Below are 18,717 nucleotides of genomic sequence, written 5' to 3'. Positions count from 1 at the left end.
AGAATGGGCCATCACTAATGCTATTTTCCCTGGAAGGGTAGCTCCCATTGCCTTTTTCTTCTAGGAAAAATAACTGGAGGTGAGGTTTATCTGGATCAAGATGGTGGTCGGAAGAAAAACATTAAAGCCCTCCTCCCATGCCAGAATATGGATCTGGATTTGGCCACTTGCAGCTGTTGACTCCATAAGAAAAACAAACGTGGACTAAGTTGCATGATTGATTTAATATGTAGTTTGATCCTGGCAGTAGGTTGCTGCTGTAGTGTTGTTTATTACAAGAGGGAGCAAACAATTCCATGGCAGCACCTAGTGATAGAAACAAGCATTAGGGCATATGATAGGCTGTCCTTGAAATCAGCTGCTCCTTAAATTGCTCTCTATGGTAGGGTAAGATAAACATCTCCAGTTTCATTAGACATAACTCCCTTTGGTTCTGCACCAAAAATGAACTAAAATTCTCAACCACATAAGAGAAAGAAAAAAGGTAAAGTTGGTTTGAATAAGAATGCTGAAAAGCATGCAGATGAGATAAATCAATCAATGTGAATATTTTCATGTAAATTTACATCTTTTCCCATCCATTGCTATGTTGATCCAGTATTATGGAATATTTGAATGTATTAGTGGATCAAGTCCATTAATTGAGCAAGCCTCTTATTTTCATTTTTCCAATATTGCAAAGAATAAGCACTGTGAAGTCTTCCTATTGCAACTAGTGTGAGATAATACTTTGCTATGAATTCATATGTATGAATTCCATGTGAAGTATGGAATATGGTATTGATATCTCTGGAATCTCAGTTTTCATTGGGTATAGTGTAGCTCTCACACCTATAGAAGAGAAGCATAGAAGTATGACAATCTGAACTTATAGCAAAACCTACTCGTGATAATTCAAGATGGATTTTTGAAATAAAAAAGTTAATCTAATTTAAAATAATTTAAATGAATTTGATTTTAAATGTCAGGTTATTATAGTTGATATACATATCTGAAATCAACATCTGTAGTAACAGGTTGAGGAGGAGAGGAATTACATTTGATGGATATATTTTCACTACTTAAATTTCTTCTACTGTTAGTTAACAAGCTGGCTTCCTCATCACTGTGGCATACAAGCACTTTATTAAGTTACAAACTGGGTTCAATAATTGGGCTTTTCAAAGATCCCAAATTATAGGCATAAGTGCTGTCATTCTACATGTTATTTAAAGAGATTAACATTGAAAGGGGGGGAGCGGTTTGTCTGTAGTATCCAAAGCCTGTACTTTTGGTAACTCTTTCCTGCCAAGGAATGTGCATGAGGATATCTCCATAGCTCTTTGGTAGGACTCTTCAGTCCTGGGGGTCAAGCTTATCTTTTAACGTCTTTGCTTCCCTATCCATAGCCTGATCTTTTAGCCCAGTCAAAGAAGGTGCAGCCATTTTTATTCTTGCACAAATATTAAACTTATCAAAAACTACATGGAAATATTTCCCAAACCAAAATATACTATTTTAAGTAAGGTAATGTTAATGTGTATTTCTGGTATAATCATGTTACGCAATGAAGCACAATGGAGGGGTGGGATTGTTCATATTTATTTACTTTTAGCTTTATGTATAAATGCAGCATTTTCACTCATGTTATATGATGTATGACAGGGAAGAGCACCTAAAGAGGTAAATCCATTCTAAGGTAGTTAAACTCATATTGAATTAAGCCACATTATTCAGGTCAGTCCCTCAGTTTTAGCAAGTATAATAGGTGTAATGTCAATACAAGCTGTTCAGATTTTCACAAAAAGTAAAATATGTGGTGGTGTATCTGTTTTGGACTTACTTAATTGGTTCAGCATAGGACTAAGATCATGTTGTTTATTTATTTACTTACCTTTATAGACCGCCCCATCCAAAGGCTCTGGTTGGTGCACAAGTTTAAAACCACATAAAACAAACACCATCTAAAACACACTGCTTAAAACAATATAAAAACAATTTTAAAACAATTCAAAACCTTTAAAAACCAATTAAAATACCCAAAACAATATTGAGGTCTTAAGCCACATAGTACTTTAAAAGTGTACGGACAGTTCAGAGGAATAAAGAACATACTGATGTTTTCAGAAATGCCAGTCACCTTGTGGTTGCCAATGAATGGTTGCCATTTTCTCCCCAAGTCCTCTGGCATATATAGATGGCTTGAGAGGAGAGGTGAGAGGTTCTCCCCACTGAGCTTTAGAGCTGGAAGAATAGTATGAGGGATCCATAACTAGTTTCTGCCTGCTCTACAGCTCAGCATCACTCAGCACAACCCTCAACCCCTCATATAACTATTGAGAATTTTTGATGGGCAGGGGATTGAGTCTCGTATCACACTGGACTTTGGCGCATAAGTCTCTTGCACTGCTTCTGCCTGCCACAAAACCCAGTATATGAGCGCCCAGATCTCTGTGCGCCTGAGGATTCAGAGTGCAGTGGGTATAAATAGAAGCTTCTGCCTGCTCTGAAGCTTAGCATGAAAAAAGAGCTTCTGTGATGGGCTCACAGGAGGGCCCATATCATTTGTCACTGGTAGGATAAATGGTGACAGTCCAACTCATTAGCAATAGCAGGAAGAATAGACGGGTGATGTAGTCAGGTCAGCCAGTGGGGAGTATTCTCATTCTCAACAGTTTCCAGCCAAACATTAAAGTAAATTTTCAAGAAAATAATGCTACAGCGGCTATTTTTGTTCCTCCAATTATTGACTAAATAATTGATTCAATTAGAAGGCTGACACTGAAACTCAATATTTTGGGGGGGAAACCCTATTGTTCACAGCTGCCTAATATTTGCCTGTCAAGTCATGCATCTCCCTCTCACATACTGATGAGGTCAACCATGGCAAATGCTACGGGACATATAGTAGACATGTCTGCCATGTAAAGTGTGAATCCATCTTTAATTGCCCCTATAATTCTGAAATATAAAAATGCATTTTAAATGCTTTTTCTCCCCCCCCATCTCGTGTGTGTGTGTGTGTGTGTGTGTGTGTATGTGTTTGTGCACACGCACGCGCCTGCCCTGCTGGAAATACCTCTGCTCTGTAGTCAAATTCTAGGAGACAAAGGTGCTTCTGTCCTAATCTGTGTTACATCCTATCCAGATGTTTGGAAAAAGCATATGGTACAATCTTCCCAGTAATAATGCAGTTACTGGGGGTGTGTGGCGGAGCTCAGATGTTTAATACATCCTCTAAACGTGTGTGTGTGTGCGCGCACACACACACACACACACCCTTCCCTGTATATGAAAAGGTTTCAAAGCAGGATGGAGGGTTCTAATGTAGTCTCTTCCCTGACATATCTGCTGTCCACATGCAGACAGCTTTTATTTATTATACTTATTACACTTTTAACATAAAGTAGCAGTGAAACATTTGCCTCCACTGCTATTCTGAAGTGCTACAGCCCCAGGAAGACTGTACTACATCCATTTTTGTACATTTGAATTGATTGGTGTTCATGCTGTTGCACTTCAGTTTCCAGTACTACAAAATATATATATAAATTCAGCAATATTCATAAGGAAGAATTATTATAAGACTTGTTCATATACTGCATCATGAAATGGGACTTTAATCAACATTGGGCAAGATCACAGTTGTAGTGGGGGTCAATAGTTACATTCCTCCTGTAAAAATCCAGAGTGAATTTGGCTCATTGATTTCCACCTTTACTTATTCATTTCCGGGCTACTCCAGACCAGTTTCATGATGTATGAAACTGGTAGGGGTGCCATGATCTTCTATGCAACAGCATTATGATTGGCTGGCTGTATATTTCACACAAGGTACTTGAAACATCAGCTCTAGTGGCTGGAGAAGAGAGCAACACTTTTGAAATCTATTTTGCCTTTTATCATCTGTTTAACTGTTTTCTTTTAAATTGCAGTAGTGGGATTTGATCCTTGCCAATTTTATAGCGGCTATGTATTTGGTCCAACAAGCTGTCATTTTTGCAGAGAAAGCATAGGAATGAAACTCTTGGGTCCTCTTTTATGAATTGCTGGAAATTCTGGTAATTTACAGGAAACTCATTCTTTCCTATTGTGTTCAAAGGGCAGAGAATGCTGCAGCCATGTGAAAAGCTACGCTGTTGACTGCTGGAGGATGCTGTTTGTCCAGGTTTCCCTAGTAATGTCTTTGCAGGATCAGACCTCTTGAATCTAAAAGTTCATTTCTCTTTGATTCTCAGTGTGCTGCTCCTATTGGGCACAAAGACTACTTTTAGCAGCCTTTTCCTATCTTGCATTTCATTAATTGCAAAGTTTTTTACTTTTGCTTAGTGCAACTGGATCTCTTCAAGTATTATGCTAGGGGGAAATAAAATTGGTGACTTCTATAGTGGATATTACATACACGGGATAGATTTCTGTACTCCACTATTGGAATGAATAACTAAAACTTTCACTGCTTTGGTCTGCTTTTATTTGTCATCTAACACTGAGTTGTTCTGCCTAATTTTGACTTGTGTCTCAGGTTTCCAGTTATTTTTCTCCAAATAACTCTTTTCCATATTGGTTATTTGAAAAAATTTTCTTTATATTCTGCTTACTCTCCACGATATATGCAGAGAATCATGATTGCTAAGCCCTACCCTTTTATACATTAACTAATTTATATTGTGTAGATTGATCCCTAAGAACAGCTAATGCATCAGTATAATCAGGTCTTGAGGTGATGTAAGATTTGTGTGTTAGCCACAAATAAAATGCATAACACTGTGTGGTGGGACTTGTATAAAGATGGAGGAAAATGACCCCCATTTTGAGTCACTGTTCAACTGCATAGACACCCTTGCTTGGGCTCTCATACCTTCATATGGACACTTGCTTTCAAAAGCCTGCATGGCTTGGAAATCATAACTAAAGTTATGATTTATTTATTTGTATATATTTTTGCCACGAATCAGAGGAAATGTAGCCACAACAAGGAAATAACCTTGTGCATTTCTCAGCCACTCTGGACGTCTGGAGTGGCATGTGGGTGTGATGTATCTGTTTTTAAAACAATGTGTCAAACTGCTGTATATGTTCTGTCATACTAAACAATGGGCCCCACTTTGGGAATGTATTAAATGTTGGGAGGAAGAAGAAAAGTAGCAATGAGGGCAACCTCACCAGCATGTTTCTTGTGCATGTTTTAACAATACTAACTTAGTAAAGCCTGGTTTACTGAATAAGAGAACCTATGCAATCATGATATCTTTGCTATAGTACTTAACTTCGGGTTGTACCTCAGTGAGCTTTTTGAATGCATGGCCTTTGAATTTTTGAATTGCTTTGCAGCCAAGGGGCTATTCATAAAGTATGTCGCGTATCAGTTGGGAGAGGCTTAGCACTAGGAATCTAAACAAAATGGTTTTTGCATTTTGTTTCGAGCGCAAAACGAAACACAAAACAGCCACAACGTTTCATCAAAACAATGGTCAAACTGGCTATTTCAGCAAAATAACTCAAAAGGTTTCAAGTGTTTCAGCCATAGGGGACAATGGGGAAACTCGAAATGCCCCATTGTTCCTCATAGGTAGCTCCTAGGGACAGCAAAGTGGGTTGTGTGGTAGGGCATGATAGATGCTAGCTACCACCCAACCCACAACAGGAATGAGCAAGCGGGTGATTTTTTAACAGATCTTTAATCTTCTCCCATAAGATCCTATGGGGGTTTGGGGGAAAGGTTAAACATTTTTTTAAACTCGCCCGCTTGCCCATTTCTTTTGTGGGTTGAGTGGTAGGTAGCACCCTTCATGCCCTACCACACAACCCATTTTGGTGTCCCTAGGAGCTACCCATGGGGAGCAATGGGGTATTTTGAATTTCCCCATTGCTCCCTTTGGCTGCACTCCGAGTACACACAAGTTTTACATTGCAATCTGCAATGCATTTTTCCACCCTGCCTAGAAAAACACTGCAGAAGCACACAGTAAAAGGGAATCTGTCCCTCCCAACACAGAACGCACATTTCAAACACAGTCCAGAAACGGCCAAAAAAGAAAAAAGAAACACTGACCAGCCACAGTGCCTACATTGTAATAACATGGCACAAGTTGCTCTCACACACAATTATGACTCCTTACTTCCTAGCATTGCAACAGCTTCCACAGCAGTACTGTTAACAGCAAGCATAGCCATAAGCCCAACTAGGGCAACTTCAGCCACGTTTTGACACCTTGTATTGCACATTGCAGAGCAGTGAGTGAAGCACAAGTTAGTCTCAAGGCCAAAAATGGAGGTCATCACAGCAATCGCCTTGAAATATTACATACACCCAGATTGAGCTGCCACTGTCCATTTCTTTCCACAACACTATCTCACAAACAAAACAAACCACAACACAAGGAAGGCAGAGATCCAGCAAAATCAGAGAGTTATAGCAGCAATAGTACATCATATTATACTCAGTGCTGAGAAAAGAAAACCACAAAATCAAACCTACCTTCCTCCTCTCCTGATGTATCCTTTTCAAGAGGCATAAGGGCTCTCTCTGCCTCCCAGTCCCTTTGAATACATTTTGAAATTACCTCCTTTTGTGTCCCCCTCCCTCCCACCACCAATGGGGACACAGTTGCCCATGACAACACTTGATTTTTATGATGACAAGCTAACTAAGACCTCAAGCCAATCAGAAGCCAGTGCCAGAAAACCAATCAGTAAGAGAAAAACAGGCCTCCAAAACGGTGCTCAAAATGTTTTGATCAAAACAGGGTTGTTTTGTTCCGAGCTCAAAACGGACTTTATTTGAAGGACATTTTGTTTCAAGCTCGAAACACTTGAAATGGGCCATTTGGAGTTGAAATGTTTCAACGTTGAAACCTTCTGCACATCTTTAGCACAGTTTACAACAACCTGAGAGACACTGAGGCTATTCTCACAGTCATACCAAATCAGGCTAATGGAGCCTAGCCCGATTTGGTATGCCTGTGAGAACCATCAGGCTCGCAGCCGAGCCTGATTGTTCTCAAGCGGGTCACCTGCTTGAATACCCCACCCCTTAGCTGAGGTTAGTGGAGCAAGCACTTTGCTAACCCGGATTTTTTGATTGTGAGTTACCTTAGCACAGCTCAGTGCCACAGCAACTCACGATGAGACCCCCAGCCAGAAGGCTAAAGGGCATGCTGGAGCTTCCAGCGGCCGCGTGGCCCCTGAACCCCCCCAGCCCCTGCTGGCTCCGTAATGGAGCCGTCATTCTTGTGGGCAACCGGTTCAGCTGCCTGCAGTTGATTGACGGGTCGCCTGCAAAGAGAGCTAAGCCCTTTCTCCTCGAAAACCCCATCTTGGTGGTTCCCAATGATTGTGGGAACTGCCTCAGTGTGTGGGAGATGTGGTATTGTTTGAAATTGGTGGTGCCTTCATGAATTTGCTTCTCCACTACAGTTGTATGGTCACAAGGTCACACTCATTTTGTAGAGCTAGTGTAGTGCCTTTTCCTCTCAGCCCCTCATTTACAATATAGGGCAGAATAATGCTTAACCTGTTCTTTTTTTTACATATAACATTCAATTTGCTTTTAGCTTCTTCCCCTTTATGCTGTGCTCATTCATGTTATTTTATATATACACATTTATTTGCCTAGGCCGAAATCCCCTTTCTTTTTATTGCATGCATTCTCCTGCCTCTATGTACTATGCAGTTCTGTAGATGCACACAGTTACATACACATCATAATCATTCTTCCCGACTACATGTATGTAAGCAATACAGTCCTCTAGAAGATCACCTCACAGAGATTATCTACGTGAAAGGCCCTTATAAACAAGAGCTGTACATTTCTTTACAAATGATTACATGCAACAATATTCATTTCAATCTAACAGACAACATTGTATTGTATCCTGAATCTCTGATTTTTTTCTAGCTGTGACAAAATACAAATACAAGGTTTTTCAACCAGGAAGTGAGAATATATCATAGATTAAAACTTGGGGGCTTGAGGGCATATTTTGAAGCACAATGTTAAGTGATGAGAAACAGGTTAAGTGAGTCTTGAGTAACATGACATACTTTATGGCCAGTCCCAGTTTGTATTCTACAGATGCACTCTCTAGCAATGTCTAAATACAAATTAAGTATGTATTAAGAGAATTACACTCCAATCTGAAAATTCATAGTGCAAACTACTAAGTGTCTCATTGCAGTATCACAAAATACGGCATTAATCTGCAGCCTCTTTCCCTCATTTATAAATTAATACAATACATTTGCTATCTAGTGCAACTGCAGATACCAACTACAGTGGGGGAGGAGGGAAGAAGGCAAAAAAGTCAGATGGAGAGCAATGGATCCAAAATGGTCTCTCTAGATGCAAGCGACATATAAAAGTATGGTTATATACATCTCCTAATATTTATTGCTACTCCTCTATTTGGATCCATTGCTAAAACAAAGGTGATGGGATACTTTTGTATGGGTCAGAATGGAGGAAGCTGAAATGTATGAATATTCTGAATGTTGCAGACTTCTTTTCAGGTGCTACTCAGGCTTTGCATTCTGAGTGGACTTAATTTAAAACACTTTTGAACAGTGTTCTGAAATGGCAACACTGTTTCCATGACTAATGCAGCAACAAATCTTGAGTTGCTAATGTAGAAGAGAGCTCTAAGACCAATTCTTCCATTATAGAAATGTGGCTCCATCCAATGCCATTCTGTTAGTCTTAGAATAGCAGAATCATACAGGATGAGTTGACTAGGTGACTGCTGTGACAGTGCTGGCATGGAAAGTAGCCACATCAGTGGCTCCTTCCATATTATCTTGTTGTTCTGTTACCCTCCCAGAGTAGCATGGGAAATTACCAGGGGGAAGCAGTAACTGTGCCACTTCTGTGATATAAGAACTGGCCCTTAAGAACTGAATATTTCCTAAGCTTGCTGTTAGTGACATTGAACATCCTCATCCTTAAGGCATTAGTGTCTGCTTGGAACCTTCATGGTAACTCTTGCAAAATTGAAAAGATGCTACCAGTTGTGATAAAAAGCCAACATCTCTTTATAGATATTGGCATGCTGAATATTATTATTTCTTTTTATTTATTTGATTTATATACCGCCCTTCCAAAGGTAGCTCAAAGGAGTTTACATTAAACTAGGTAGAAGGTAAAGCAATTCAGGAACCTGTTACACTTCACCTTCCTTCACAGATCCCATATGAGGTATCATCACTTTTCCATCTGTTTGAGTGCACAGAACGTTTCCTTTTCCTTTTATATATAAACACAAAGAATGTTTTATTTTTTAATGTAGTACATCATCCTGGGAAGTGCATGTCACAAACCAACTCCACCTTCACCTTCACCACCTGCCGCATTCTACACCCTTCCGATGAGCTCACACGAGTCACACCAAGGTAAGGGATTCCAGAGAGCTATCTTGACTCCCTGGAGCAAAAAAGCTTAAGTACAGACAAGTAGGAGAGGACATTTTAGCCTCATAGTTTTATATCCTCTTAAACTTCACCCCAGATCACCACATTTTCTTATTATATATGTAGTGCCTGTTTATCCAAAACTATCCAACGAATCTAAAACATGTTTCTGTTTTACACATTCAGCATCTGGCTAGGTCAGAAATAAAGAGTTCATTCTCTTAATTCAAATAATATACCAACAGTTTGTGTAATTGCACCTTCCAAGCAGTGGTCACATTCGTGGAATGAGAAGATTGTCACTGTGTGGCTCGGGCCAGTAGATGTCTTTCTAAATAAACAGTAGTCAAAAGTCTTTAGGAAAGTATTGGAAAATATTTTTCAACTGCTATAGGTTGATATTATTAAGCTGGAGTAATCTAAGAATTTTTAAAGGTGGGGTGGCAATCCAAAGAGTAAAAATTTGCCAGATATCCAAGGCCTGAAAGAAATGTAATCCAGCTGTTTCTTAAATATGGTTGTACAATTAAAGTCCCTCAGGAGACTAGGTTATAAAATTAGTGGGTATCTTTTCTACTTCAAAATCTATTTTAAAGGATATGTTGCTGTCGATATCACCCACAATTAGTGTGAAAGCTCAGGTTGGTTAATTTGTAATTAAATACATTAGTGAGGTGACATGAGAACATTTCCACAAATGTACTTAGAGGCTGGAGTTTTAAATCGCCCTGGTTATGAGAGAATAATATTTTGTGGTCAAAATATGACAAAAGTGACTACAGGTGGATTTCTTTATTCCGCTATTCGCTTTTCTGCTTATCTACAGTTGTAAAATATATACCTAACTTCAATATTCAGTTTTTAAAGTGTTAATATTCACATATCTGTAGTTCCTAGGTGGTTGGAAATGTTCTCCAAAGTAATTTCTGGCCACCATTTTGCTTAAAGGAGCCAATTTGTGGCTCTATTTTTTAAAAAAATAGGTGGTTTTGTGGGGCTTTGCTGGACAGCTGGAGACCCATGGAGCACGATATGGCACATTATTTCAATTTTTCCTGAACTCTTTTGTCCTCCAGGAACCTAACCCCCCCATTCACATTCATTATCCACAGAAATTGGCGGGAACGGAACCAGTGGCACACCAAGGCAAACTGGGCCACCCATGCCGTGAGGCCCCCCCTTGCAAGTCCTCCTCCCCGATATGCCAGTCATCCATGTATGTGGGGGGGGGGGGGTTTGAGGCTCAGCAACCTCTTAGAACTGCGAGGCGCTCCGGTGCACCTGCGCAGTTTGAATACAGCATTGCAAGCCTGTGATGTTGCAGGTGAAGGGGAGGCCTGCTCGCCTCAGCCCCCATCCCCGGCTGTGCACATGGGTGGCTGGCATATTGGGGAGGAGGGCTTGCAGTGGTGGCAGGAAACACCCACCACCAGGCCTTTGGAGGCTCCCCCCCCCTGGCCTTGGTGGCCACAGGCCGGGGCCCCAAGCTCCAGGGGTTAGAGTGCCTCTGAACGGAACCCCTGCAGTTATGAGGTCCACCTGTATTTCACATTCAGTTATCTGAGGAACTGTCCATAAGTGTGGTAGAACTCTGATAGTTTTTGGAGTTATTTTGGTATAAAGGAATTCCTTTTTCACCTCAAAAAATAAATTAAGGAATTAATAACTAAACTGAAGAAAACTGCCTCTTCATACTTTGAAAGGGGACCTACTCTAACAAGATGGAGAATTCCATGCATTTTCTTCCTATATGCTGCATTACATTCCCTGTCTCCTACTGTTCCTTACACTATTCTCTCTTCAGTTTCATGCAGGAAAACTGCCACTGCCATGAAATGGGCAAGGCAGTAGATATGTTAGCAAAATAAGAGAGAATTGTTTCCATAATTCCTTTTCCAGCATCGTTGTTGAAATTATGATGCTAATTTCGGTCTTGTAAAATGTAGACATAGTTAATATGATGTTAGTCTCTCTGTAAAATGCAGTTATTACTAAACTTAACACATTACTACACCACAATAACTGAAAATAGCTCTAGCACAGTGGTTCTTAATGTGGGGTCTGCCAGGTGTTGCTGAACAACAACTCCCAGTTGTCATTCAGCAACCTCTGGCAAACCCCACGTTGAGAACCACTGCTCTAGCAGATAGTCATGGCATTTTCTACATCATTCATTGTTGGTTCAGGACCAGAAAAAATGTTGCCAGTATAAGGGTTGGAGAAGTGCTCCTTAAACTATGAATCATGCTTCTTCACAGGTCATGTGAGGAAGACGATGAAACTGCTTTATGTCACCTCATGCTGAAAGGAGATGTAGGGCACACAATATGACCAGCGTGACAGGGGGTGAGCCTCACTGCCAGCAACTTGTATGCAGGCAGAGTCATATAGAAGGAATGCTAGTGTTTGTGGCACCAGCTAACTCAAAGACCTCTTGTCAAACCCATCCTCCCCTTTTCCATTCTAACCCAGCATCCTAACTTGAGGTGACCTTCTAACCAAAATTCTAAATTTCATATAGTGGAATGCTGACTTTTTAGATGAGTCTAACATTTATTTGGAGTTACAATGTGATTTTAGATCTGCATTTTGCTTGTGTGTTTGTTTTCAGGACATATTGGCTATCCATTTCCCCCCCGCAACAAGGCTCTGCTCGTTAGTAAGGGATAACATTATAAACCAAGGTAGTGGCAAGAATGCCATATGTTGAGTGTGCCCCCTTTATGTGGCTTTGTTAGCTTTAGTTTAGGGGCACTTGTTTGTCTGAAATCAACCTATTGCTCTCTCTTTTTAAAACAGCAACAAGTATTTAACAAAGAGGAACATGAGCAAAACCCAAAAAAAAACCCACATTTGCAAACCCCAACAAGTTTACAATCTAAATTAGTTACTTTTCTCAGGGAACACAATAACAGAAAAGGAAGTAATAGAAATCAAAATGTAGCAACTATACATGCTCTACTGAAGGGCTTGCACAGCTTTGGCCCTCCTGCAGATGTTAGACTAGAGCTCTAATCATTCCTGACTATTGGCCACTGTAGCTGGGAATGATGGGAGTTGTAGCCCAACATCTGCAGGAGGGCCAAAGCTGTGCAAGCCCTTTAAAACAAAAAGCAGAGTTGAAAGATTATGTTATCTAAATCTCTTTTTGCTTGCAGCTACTGTTCCAGAAATGGAACATTAATAAGTCTGAGAAGCATTTCTCTTGAAATGTCGAAATAGTCAAGCATCAGTTGATGCCCTGATGGAGAACTGGAACAGCAAACTCACCAGGGCAGTAGACATGATCTCTCCTAAGCATTCTCTCTGGCCCACTTCAGTATAGGCCCCTTGGTATATGGTAGAACTATGGGAGCTGAAGTGTCAAAGTAGACAACTGGAGCACGTGCAGAAAGACTCGACTCAAATCCAACAGATTACAACATAGAACACATTTGACGTGCAGCAAAGAAGCGATTATTTTCTGCCTGTATTGCATCCACAAGCTCACATCCAGCGGAGTTGTTTAGGATTGTGAGAGAGCTAGTACATGCCCCTCCTCTTTTGAATCAGAATTTGGAACCATCAGTTACCCATTGTGATGTTTTTAATGAGCTCTTTGTGGATAAAATCTCTGACTGACTTAGACTCAGACCCCACCATTATTGCAGGGTCTAATGAGGTGTCCAGCAACTCCTCTTATGTGGTTAGGCTGGATCAGTTTCAGTTTGATTCCTGATGATGTGTACTTCTATCAAAATGATCTGCCCAAATTTAGCATTATTTTCCAAGTTGTTCTTCAGTATCTGACAAGTACCTATAGAGCTCAGTCAGAAAGTCTAATCAGCAAATCTGTTTGAAGATCAAAATAGCTATATTAAACATTGCAGCCATTTGATATACAGTACCTAAAAGGCCTTGTTATCCCAGACTTTTCCATATACCAGGTAGTTCCTGTGCAAATATCATTTTAACTTTAACAGTCAGTGATTGCATAGAGATTAGACACAAAAGTCATAATTGCCCTGTAAATACAGCCCCATGGATTCCAAATAGGGATAGATCTCACACCCTTTACAACATTCACATTAAGATGCTAGGATATATGCAAAACTATTTCTCTCTATTTAGCTGCTTATATCTATCATACAAGCAAAGTGAACAGGCATTCCCTAAAATACTTTAAGCCTTGGCTGCAACTTCTTGTGTTGTTTTGAAAAATCTTACAAACTACCTGGCCCTGAACAGAATATCTGCGCCCTAGTTTTCAGTCTCTCACCCCACCCTGGACAACCTGGCTCCCTGCCTTCCCTTCCCCCCATCCCCATCTGAGATGGCAGCAGAGGTTGCGAAACCTTCCCCACTCTCCCCTCCCACAACACTCTCTCTCTCTCTCTCCTTCTCCCCCCACCACACACACAACACTCTCTCTTTCTCTCACTTTCTCTCTCTCTTCCCACACACACACACACACACACAACTCTCTCTCTCCCTCCCGCACAACGCTCCCCCCATTGGTCACTCTTGTCACCGTTGTATCTTCTATTAATATAGAAGCCTCCATTAAATAACTTGTTAAAGCAGGGCCAGCAGACTAAGATGAGGAAAAGCAAGTGCCTCAGTTGTTTTGACTAGTAGAATTGACCAAGCATGTAGATAAACATGCATTTTAGAGTGTGTATTGCCTGTTATGCATCATTTGATGGAAGTGACTTCTGACTGGCACTTTCCAGCTTGTTCAGAGTTTTCTTGGAAAGGAGTGGGAGGTAAGGCAGTTTGCTACTCTTCTGTGATTAATGTCCAGTAAGCATGAGGACTTTGAGCTGCAACTGTTAACATGGGCACTGATTTTAATATAGACTTGGCTTTTTGGGAGAGTCATCAGTTCCTCATCTAACTGGAGACAGATAAACAATTGCAAGGGGGTGGGGTGAGAGCGAGGGCTCTCATAACAACCACTAGCAATCACCAGCTCTCTTTTAGGTGTCAGAAACTCTAAGCATCAGTCTCTGATGATTGTTTGTTTTCTACACACACACTTTGTTTACTTGTGGGTATGTTTTACTGTGTTTAGAAGGAAATTAGTGGGGTTGATTACATAAATGGATTTCTATATAGAGCAGGGTGGTTGCACGTTACTGGGGAACGAAGACTACAACTCTAAACATGTCTACTAGGGAGTAAGCCGATGGAATTAAGTGGAATTTGCATCTGTATATGTATTATCTGTACCCAGTACATTTATTGGACTGTCAGTTCATTTTTGTTCCTGACCATGTATATCCAGACAGATCATCCTGGAGAGAATCTATGTGGTTGCTAAGAGTCGACACCAACTTGACGGCACTTAATCAATCAATCAATCAATCATGTATATCCAGTTTTGCTTTCCCCTCATCTGTGATTTTAATATCGCCGCACCTCATCACCATCTCTATGAGCTAGAATGCACATTTGATTTTAAAAACAGTCCTGTTCTCTGCATTCCACGTTGACAGCATCCAGACTCAAAAGTGATTTTAGAGTTATGTAGGGATGTGACCTGATTATAAAGAGCTTGCACTTAAGGAGTCTTCCGGCTCCCCTTGCCCTGTTCCTTCCTTCACTCCAAGCAAAACAGAGTTTAGAGCAAGTATTGCTTTTACAGCAGCCAGTAATAAAATTGAAAGCATGGCTGTGGAACTGCACCTCACTTATGTCCTGTCGGTTTTCTTATAGCAACTGTTCTCAAATGATAGAACTGCTTGCCATATATGGCAAGTGTTTTTCCTGCCTGTCTTTTTTATTTATATTATTGGCCAAAACAAGTTTGCAAGAACATAGCACAGCCAGAGAAGAGAACACATTCTAAATGTGCCTGGGAATGGCTCTGGGATGTGATTAATCCAGCCATCCTGGACAAAAGTAAAGCTGATAGTTTTGTAATCAAAGGGATATAGATATGTTAAGTCTGTTATGCATGGCTTTCTTAAATGGTAGCACCCTTGTATCAACCTCAAAAGCATCATCTTATGAACTTGAATGTTGGACTTTTGAAACAAGAGATTAATTCAACTTTCTGCTTCTTGTTTCAGCCTTAACGCAGCACCTACTCCAGCTTGTAGCAGCGTTGGCAATCTGAAAGGCACTCCAGTAGCTACCCCATGCACTCCTCGGCGTCTGAGTTTGGTTGAATCCTTCACGAACCTTCGGGAGTCTACAACTACTATGAGCACATCCTTGGGGCTTGTGTGGCTGCTCAAGGAATGTGGGATATCAGCAGCAGTATACAATCCACACAGTTGGGACAGAGTTGGCAGGAGCACCCTCCTGAGCACACATTCTCCCAGAATGGCCGCCATTCCATCCACACCTCCAAACTCACCTATGCAGACACCCTCTTCTTCCCCACCATCTTTTGAATTTAAATGCACGAGTCCCCCTTATGACAACTTCCTGGCTTCCAAACCAGCCAGTTCTATTTTGAAGGAAGTGAGGGGGAAAAAGAACATCAGGAATAGTGAGAGCCAGACTGATGTGTCAGTATCTAACCTTAACCTAGTGGACAAAGTGAAAAAGTTTGGAATTGCCAAAGTAGTTAGCTCGGGGCAAGCACAAGCTCCTACATTAACTGATGATCAAGGACCTCTGCTGTGTGGGGCACAAAGGCCAGTGAAGGCCTTTGTTCCTGGAGGCCTAATGTCAGAAGGTCTGCCCTTGGGTTGTCCTGCTGCAACAAGTGCTATTGGGGGCATTCAGCTGAACAGTGGCATTAGGAGGAATCGGAGCTTCCCAACCATGGTGGGTTCAAGCATGCAGATGAAAGGACCACCGACTTTAACGCCAGGCATCCTAATGGGAGCTAAGCTCCCCAAACAAACTAGCTTACGATGAGTGACTTCATATACAGATAGTCATCTAAAGAGATACCAAGAACCCTCCTATGAACTTTTTTAAAAAAAGATTTTTCTTCCATTCACTGTTGAGTTTGACAAATCAACTTTGTGCCTAATGGGAAAAGAGTGTATACTTTGTACAGAATGTAAATATGTATCAGATGTATTATAAGTTAATCATGACACTGTTTTGACAATTTAACTTGCTAACCTTTTGAAAGGGTGTTTTGTTTTTCTTTGCACTGAAAAAAGCAATCCTTGAGTAGAAAAGTAATGGACTCCCTTGTTAGCCTAGCTTGACATTGGAAATCGCTTCCTCGAGCAAGGGTTACTGGTCATGCTTTCTGCACACCCAGTAACTCCCATAAACACAACAGTCTTCGTAGTTCATGAAGTGTTCATCAAAGCATTTTGACCACTTTATTTTAGCTTTTGTGGAGGAGCCAGAAATATCCTAGCTCTTATGCCTAACTGATGAAAGGGGCTTTTTCCCCCCCCTTATACAAGAAACTTGAAATAATATTATGGTTTGAAAGTGACTGCTAAGTCTGCTTGGTGCTTGGAAACAGAACAGCGACTGTTTCCAGCACCATTCAGGTTCTGTGTTAATTTTATTTTCAGTACTGCACTGGAGTGTGGAAGGGAAAATGCTTTCAATAGTGTTTTGTTGCAGGCACTAAAAACACCTCGGAGGAAAAAAATCTCTGATTATTTCTTGCTTTCATGAGGTTAAAATATCAGCCTCTATCTTGGGAGCCAAAGTCACTAAAACAGTTGATTGTAAGTCTGCTGGGGTGGGGGTGGGGACAATTGAACATAGTCCAGTATTGCCAAAAGATGTGTCCTTAGTGAGCCATTTTTTAAAAAACCAAAAACAATTAGCAAGACTGATACATATGAAGCAAAATGACATTTTCAGCAGCTTTTCACTTTTTCTCTCCAGTTGTGAAGTATAAACAAATGAACCAATGGATCATTTTGTAAACAAAGTTAGAACACTTTTTGTAACTGCTGTTGTTCTGTCCTTGTATACATATCTGTTTCCATCAGATCCAAACCATATAGTTGCCAGATGTTATTAGCAAAGGGTTTTTCTTTACCAGCCTAATACCTTTCGGAAATATTCAGTTTTGGGGCTTTTCTTCCTCTAATGACTACGTGTAGGAATTCAAAATAACATCTGAAAGGAATTAAGAATGAATTAGACGAGCCCAGGATGCCAGAAACTTCCTTTCTGCGAGTCCCATTGAAATAAATGGAAGCTGTGCAAGAATGTTCTTGTCAAACTTCCTTTCATTCCATTGGGGTCCGTGCAAAAGGACCTCTTGGTCGGCTTGTGCCCCAAGACAAGGTTATTTTTGAACTTTCATTTCATTTTGAAGCAGTTGGCATGTGTGGATGACTGTTGGTTGTTGTGGGCGAGTTTAAAATCAAAAACTGTTTATTTATTGATGCCAGTACTGCACTACGTGCAATTGCTGTGCATTGCCAATGTGCCAGACTGTTACTAAATCATTAGCACTGACAATTACTTGTATTAATGGAACTCTTTTTTTAATGTGTAGCAGAGGAGTCAGGTGTCTTTAAAATGTAGAGAGCTTCGGTACCGCTGCGAAGATTGAGAGAGAGAGAGAGAGAACGTGCGCACGCACGCACATGTGTCAGCCACTGCATGTGCTTTCAGAATTCTATTTATTCTACAGACTTTAAAACATTTTAGCACATTGTCATTGGCTCTACTTGCTGTTTGTGTGCACTTATTACAAGTACGGAACTTTATCTTTTTATCTGAATGTATCTTAAGACAACCAATAAGTTAACCATTTTGAATAGAAAAGAAAAAAAATCATGAATGTACAAGGACCTTTTCATGTACCTGAAGACTATGATTGCCATTTGCAGAATAAAAAGGTAAAAACCAAATGATTCAATTGGAAAGTATTATTTACTATTTAAATAATAGAAAACTAGCCACTGGAAAAGGAGGTAGTAAGGCATTAAAATGACATTTATATTTTCACAACTGAAAATCAATAAACCAATAAAGGTTTTGTTGATTTGTATTTTCTGTCTTTTCTTCTAAATGCATAAGTCTTACCATCACCCAAGACCTGTTAGATGAAGTTTCAGAAGTTTCCTGGGAAGAATGGCAGAATGCAATGGCCTGTTTCCTGATAAGGGCATCTAATAGGGAGGACACTAGACGGTACTCCAGGTTGTTGTTTTTTCTGGCTCTTTGCAGTTTTCAGAGATGCTGGTTTTAATCTACAACTTAGCAGTGGAATAAAAGTCACTAAAGAGATTTTTTAAAAGTCCTAATTCCCTGTTCATTGTACCTATAGTCTGTCCTTACATGGAGTTTTTCCTGATCGAGGGACTGATTTGGGTCACACCTGCTCAATTTCACAATGTTGCAACATCAGGTGCTTCCAGACCATTCTGGGAAGAACTATGCCTTTGGGCAAAGGGATGGAGAAGAGGA

General features: G+C 40.4%; 1 protein-coding gene across 7 annotated transcripts in view; it reads left to right on the top strand.

The window, feature by feature from the left end:
- The window catches only part of TRAK1 (trafficking kinesin protein 1), a 114,768-nt gene extending 96,470 nt beyond the window's left edge, over nt 1–18,298 (top strand). For 5 of the 7 annotated variants that reach the window (XM_053265074.1, XM_053265073.1, XM_053265070.1 and 2 more), the window contains 2 exons: nt 9,261–9,363; nt 15,435–18,298. In XM_053265074.1, coding sequence (XP_053121049.1) covers nt 9,261–9,363; nt 15,435–16,233 — 902 coding nt within the window. In that variant the 3' untranslated portion in view covers nt 16,234–18,298. Of the gene's footprint in view, nt 1–9,260; nt 9,364–11,639; nt 11,728–15,434 lie in introns of all 7 variants that reach the window. The other 2 variants (XM_053265077.1, XM_053265076.1) reach the window with 1 other exon arrangement.
- The last annotated feature ends 419 nt before the right edge of the window (nt 18,299–18,717 follow it).

Source organism: Hemicordylus capensis, chromosome 6, assembly GCF_027244095.1.
Source record: "Hemicordylus capensis ecotype Gifberg chromosome 6, rHemCap1.1.pri, whole genome shotgun sequence".
Taxonomy (NCBI): domain Eukaryota; kingdom Metazoa; phylum Chordata; class Lepidosauria; order Squamata; family Cordylidae; genus Hemicordylus; species Hemicordylus capensis.
This window is presented reverse-complemented; position numbering and strand designations above follow the sequence as displayed.